Source organism: Arachis stenosperma, chromosome 3 (assembly GCF_014773155.1).
Source record: "Arachis stenosperma cultivar V10309 chromosome 3, arast.V10309.gnm1.PFL2, whole genome shotgun sequence".
NCBI classification, from domain to species: Eukaryota; Viridiplantae; Streptophyta; class Magnoliopsida; order Fabales; family Fabaceae; genus Arachis; species Arachis stenosperma.
In genome coordinates, this window is record NC_080379.1 from 32,521,551 (window position 1) to 32,528,115 (window position 6,565).

General features: G+C 32.7%; 1 protein-coding gene across 1 annotated transcript; it reads left to right on the forward strand.

The window, feature by feature from the left end:
• Positions 1-2,269: 2,269 nt before the first annotated feature.
• LOC130969966 (uncharacterized) lies at positions 2,270-4,549 on the forward strand. Its single transcript, XM_057895888.1, has 2 exons — positions 2,270-2,526; positions 3,551-4,549. Exons 1-2 carry the CDS (start codon positions 2,301-2,303, stop codon positions 4,333-4,335), a joined length of 1,011 nt encoding a protein of 336 aa, XP_057751871.1. The 5' UTR covers positions 2,270-2,300; the 3' UTR covers positions 4,336-4,549.
• The last annotated feature ends 2,016 nt before the right edge of the window (positions 4,550-6,565 follow it).

The window sequence follows — 6,565 nt, forward strand, 5'->3', positions numbered from 1 at the left end:
TATTTAAAAAAAATACTCTAACTTAACCCTTACTTCATATCCAAGTTTGTATTACCTCCTAATGGTCCTTAGGTCACCCAAACATACCTAATTTCAATCAAAATAAACATTAGTCTCCAAGAGGCCATGATGGCCGAATTCACTACGAAAAAGAAAATTTTTATCTTTAGAGCTTGAAAAATTAAAGCTCTTGCTTCTTTAGGAGTTTAAAAGATGATTCTTAAAACAAGAGAATTAAATAAACAACCTTATACTTTCATAGCTATGTGACGAAACTTAAAAGGAAAAAGAGAGAAAAAATTCTCTCACCTTTTAAGTTTAAAATTTGTGATTTTCTACTCTTTGGGAATTAAGAACATGATTCCTAAACAAGAAAAGATAAAAAATTAAAATAGATCATCCATGGCAATTTTCTCATGGCCGAATTTATGTAAAGGAGAAAGAAGAGGATTTTTTTGACTAACCTTGATTAAATTGGTATGGATGAGAAGAAGATTAAGACAGAAATTAATTAATTGGAATAGAATTTGGATTACAGCCTAAAATTCTTCGTAAATCAAGCATGAATTTTAGATGAGCATATTTGGTTCTCTCTTTTCTCTCATATTTCTTATGAAAATAAGGAAGAAAATAAATTATAATAAATGAGAGAAACAGAAAAAGTCTATGAAAATAAAGATAAAAGGATAAGATTGTCGCTCAAAATATTTCTTAATTAAGAGATAATTATCAAGTGTGGTAATTATCTTACATGATTTTATTTTATCTGGTCAATTAGTTCTTTTATTAGTGTCAATTATATTGATATGATAAATTATCTCAACTCTAAAATAACTCTAAAATATTTTGGTATAGTTTACTGGAACAAAGAATATACTAGTAAAATTCTCTTACTAGTTAAATATTAATCCGATAATTATGTAGTCTAGAAAAAATCTTTAATTATTCACAAATTAATATTATTTTTACAAATAATAATTTTAAATATTTTTATTTTTGATACGGGCTTGACTCATTAAATCGAATTAATTTGCGATACACGATTTTTTTAGATTCTGATCATAGAAAATTCTAAAATACGAAATATTGGATTGATACTTTAACAAATGAAAAATTTATGAATTTGAAGTACTTTTCTTAAAGTACCCATTAATATTAATTATAAATTATGAGCAAAAAATGGACATAAAATTATATTTGATTTTGAGAATAAAATAAGACAAAACACTAAAAATAAAACATAAAGGATAGAGATACAAAAATTAGTGTTCTTGGGTTTTGTTTAGTAATAAACTAAAACAAATTATGAAAGTCTAATTTATTCTATTTTTTATTAAAAAAATTTGAAAAAAATATAATTATAAAAAATTAATAAAAATAATGAAAAAAATAAAAAATAAGTTGTCTCTGTGTGTTCTAATTGATAAGATAAACACAAAATATACTAATTCAATATTTTTAGACACAACATCTCTATTTATATCTCATCTATCAAATATTGTGTTCCTATGTCTATATCTCAGTGTCTTGTACCTATATAAACGAACATAGCGCAACCTAATATACTTGTTGGTAGTCACTAAAAAATGAATTTAGATTCTCTAAATTTTAGATTTTTATTTTAGAGGATAAAGTAAAATCTCTCACCAATTTTTTCTTTCATGTATTTTTTTGTCCCACCTATTAAATAAATAAGATAGATCATACTTTATCTTCTAAAATTAAATTTAAAATTTAAAAATTCCAAATCCCTAAAAAATAAATTAAATTAAAGTCTGTAGACCGATTTCTTGATCCAGATCTTCCATTTTTGGAAACTTATAAAGTTCTTCTCTTAAGCCTCAATCAATAAACCTACAAAACCCTTCAAATTGTATCTGATTCAATGCCAGTATTGTAGACATTTCCGCATTTTCACCTCCAATCATTTTTTATTTTCCCCTTGTATTTTTTAGAAAACCATTTATCTCCGCCTATTTTCATTATAAAGGCATCCGTTGACAGCATTTATGTACTTTGTACCCTTCCATGATATGAAATTATGAATACATTATTTGAATTCTTTCTTGCATAAGATAATGTTGTTTCTGCATGCAATCAGCGAAACCCATGTTCATACTTTCAACTTTGCTACCAATACCATTGATTTGAAAACAAGTTTCCAGAAGCCACCTTTTGCAATAACCAAGAAACATGTATAGACATATTACTTCTATAAATAACAGGCGAAACATTGAATTGCTACATCAATTAGCTCTAATAATAATAACTCGACTTGATTTCTATACGAGAATTTAAGTATGGAAATTACCAAAAGTAGTTCTGTCATAATCATTTTGCTAGTGTTTGTTTCAAGTTTGGTGGAGACAAATGCATATTATTATATGAATTGTTACGGAGGAACCCGTTGCAGTGGAAAATACATAAGGTGCCCAGCAGAGTGCCCAAGCAGTGTATCGAATGATCCTAAGGCTAAGGTTTGTCAAATTGATTGCAACAAACCCACATGCAGAGCTGTTTGTAGACGTAAGTTATTTCCCTCCATTCACATTATTCTACCATTTTTGTAATTTTTAATCTTGGAATTTTTGGATTCAATTATATCAATTATCATAGGTGTACAATAAAATTAACTATTAATATAAAATAGAGCAATGCTAGGGGGTCAGCAATTTTTGTGATTGTTAGCCATCAATTAACCATCAATGATGATTTGATGGTGTGAGATTGGTGTGAAATTTCATCCAATGGCTCACCTTCCTCTGCTGGTTACATGCTGGCCAAAATTCAATAAAACTGCTGGCCCCCTAGATTTTTCCTATAAAATATATATTAGAATACAAAAAAAATTAATTAAACAATATATATATTTATATACAAATATATTAGGGGTGAGCACGAGTAACGGGTATCCGATTACCTGTCCGAATCCGAATCGAACCAATTAAATTGGTTCTGAAATCAACGAGTAATCGGTCCAACCCGAACCAAATCAATGATGGTCTTTGTTAGTAATTGATTTGGGTATCGGTTCGGGGGTGCAAAATCTGAACCAACTCGTGAACCCGATTATATATTAATTAAATATATATATATATATATATATAGCTTTTAGTGGCTTTTAGTGAGATTATTCACTATTAATATGTTTGGATTTTAATGAGTTTAGTTTTTAATGTATTTGGTGTTTAATATGTTTAGATTATTTATATTAATATTATATGTTTATTGTACTTGTTAAATTTTTAAGATAAAAATTTGATTTTTTTATGAATTTTAAAGTTATCGGGTACCCAATTATCCGAATCGAATCAATTCATTCTTAATCAGTTTGGTTTGGTTCGGATACATGCACAAAAAAAATGCAAATTCAAATCAAACCGAACTAATTACATTTTGATCGATTCGATTTTAATTTTACCTTAAATCCAAATCAAACCGATCTGTGTTCACCCCTAAAATATATAGTGATTGATTTTGGTATTCAAATTATATTTTTGTAAAACTAATTTTAAAAAAAATATTTATCTAACTTTTTACTTACTTCCAGATCGCAAACCAAACTGCAATGCACCTGGATCAGGATGCTATGATCCCCGCTTCATTGGCGGAGATGGCAGAGTCTTCTACTTTCATGGAAAGAGCAATCAGCACTTCAGTCTCGTCTCTGATTCCAACCTTCAAATCAATGGTCGCTTCATCGGACACAGGCCAGCCAACAGAGCCCGTGATTACACCTGGATCCAGGCTCTTGGCGTCCTCTTCAACTCCCAAACCTTCACAGTCGAGGCCACCAAGACGGCCAAATGGAGCAACGAGGTTGACCATCTCAAGCTCACCTACAACGGAGAATTTATAGATTTAAATGAAGTCACTCTTTCCACATGGTTCTCGCCATCAAAAGACATCAAAGTCGAGAGAGTAGCCAGCAAGAACAGCGTCATAGTAACAATAGAGAATGTTGCTGAGATTCTTGTCAATGTGGTGCCAATAACTAAGGAAGACGATAGAATTCACAACTATCAAGTTCCTAAGGACGATTGCTTTGCTCACTTGGAAGTTCAGTTCAGGTTCTTCAGCTTGTCCCCAAAAGTTGACGGTGTTCTTGGAAAGACTTACAGGCCCGATTTCGAGAACCCGGCGAAGCCAGGTGTCGCAATGCCAGTTGTTGGCGGAGAAGACAGTTACAAGACAACATCATTGCTTTCTCATGATTGTGCTTCTTGTTTGTTCTCTCAAGAAAGTTCTGCTGAGAGAGATACCTCTGCTAAAATGATCGGCACACTTGATTGCACTAAATTGTCTTATGGATTGGGAATCGTTTGCAAGAAATGAGGGAACTATTATCATAAAAATATTACACTTTAAATTAATATCATTTGTCCAGAAAGAAAATTTAAAGGCAATGGTCTAGTAGGAGAATACTTGAAACCTTTGCATGAAAAATAAGGACATATAGCCATATATTGCTACTTCCTTTTGTTGTATGCTTGTATGCTTTGTTTTTTAATAATTTGAAATTAAACATTATAATTATGTTATTCTTACATTTATGTGCTTCAATTGAGCCGGTGAAAAATAAGTAAAATTAAATTATTAAATTCTATAACATCGTTTCTCTACCGATTTCTTCCTAATTCTTAGGGCAAATAACAATTCTTGAGGTTTGGTAAAATTTACTATTGCTGCTTTCTATTAATTGCTATAATCATAACAATTTTCATTAGACATTCTTAAAAGGGCTAGATATTCATGCGAATGGGATTAAATCGTGTTTGGATATAGGTTTTTTTTTCTCAAACACACTAAAAAGAATTTATCAAGTTGTTTAAATTTGTGAGCATCCAAAGGTATAATTAATTGGTAGTGAAGAAAAATGATTCTAGATATTTAAGAAGGAAGCACTACAAGAAAAACGATGAGTAGCATCGGATTTATCGTTGGATTTAGCGTCGAACATTTGTGTCGATTTTATCGATATTTTTGTTGTAGAATTCGTTTAATCAAATCGTTACTGGCGGATTTTTCGTTTTTCTACGGTAAATTTACTAATAATACTTGGAGGAAAAAAAGGAGAAATAGGCACGAAATTTAGCGTAACATTTACTGTCAGAATAATCCGCTGGTAAATCTATCTTAGTGAAACGTTTCATTTTGGTGACCCACAACGGGTCACCGTCGGTAATGAAACCTAAAACTCAAAGCGTGAACCCTCTCTCCCTTCAATTCAAAATCTTCTCTCTCTCTAACCTCTCTTCTCCCTTTCTTTCTCTAGCCGCCTCTGAACCCCGCTGCGCCGTCAACCCCATACCCATGCCCATCCTGTCGCCGCCTCCTTCCTCTCCTTGCACTGACCATTCTCTGCGATGCCTCCATGCAGCCGCCATTGCAAATCCTAGCCTCCATTGCAGCCGCCGTTCTTCTCACTGCTGGCATGTCGCTGTTCTTCGCATCGCCAGGTTCTTTCCTTGGTCTAGCACGCTTCGTCCTCCGTCGCAAGGTCCAACTTCGTCATCATCCACCAGGTCCAGGTTAGTTACTTTTTCTTGCTTAATTTTTTTAAACCTGTTTTTTATAAAAAAAATGTGATTTGGTTAATTTAGTTAATTTCTCTTATGATGCTATGTATGTAATATAATTGACTAAATGTATGGTTATCAATTTATGATGAGACTTGAATTTATCAATTTGTTAATAGAGACTTAAATTAGTTGGTTTGGGAGACTTAAGAATAAATAGTTCAATCTAATTCATACATAAAGTTTTGCATATTACTTTTGCATTGGATTTATGCATGCATCTTATTGCTTTGGATTTAAATCATGAAAGCTTCTTGTTTAGTTGAGTTTAATTCTTATGAAATTAATTGAGTGTTGACTGATGCTATGCATTGAGATTGGTTGGATTTATAGAAACTGTAAAGGTAGATATATGTCCAATTTTAGGGGAGGTTATGTTCAATTTTATCGAGGAGTTTTGTTGTATGATGCATGTAGTATATATGCTTATTAGTGTTAATAATATATTCTCTTTGTAGACATGTCGATAGGTAGCAGAGGTAGATCGAGTGGGTCTCGTGGTCATGGTAGAGGGAGGGTTTCCACCGAATTCATAGGGACTGTTCAGTCATCTCCCTCTACCTTGACTACTCTGTCGACCACTGTGATGTCACAGGCTGGTCCTGCGGACCAGCAATTCATCATGGTCTCAAACCCCGAACTACGTGCCTCTTTCTACTACACCCCTACAGATCCAACAACAGAGTCCGCGGTGGGTGATTCCTCTAGTGTCCTCCAGCAGGATGTCCCTCTACCACCACCCGTCATCTGATGGAGTATTTGGCCTGATGGCATGCAGGCGTGAGTACATACTATGTCTTAATCTTAAGTTTGTTAATCTTAATTTTATGTGTTTGTTAATCTTAGGTTTTTTTCTTTGATAGGTTTGCACCAAACAACAATGCTTGCACACAGAAGATCTCTGAGTCCATTAAGTCAATGTACGACCACTTGTAGCCGAGCTACACGAAGATTCCTGCTGAGACTAGAGAGCAATGATTTCAGAA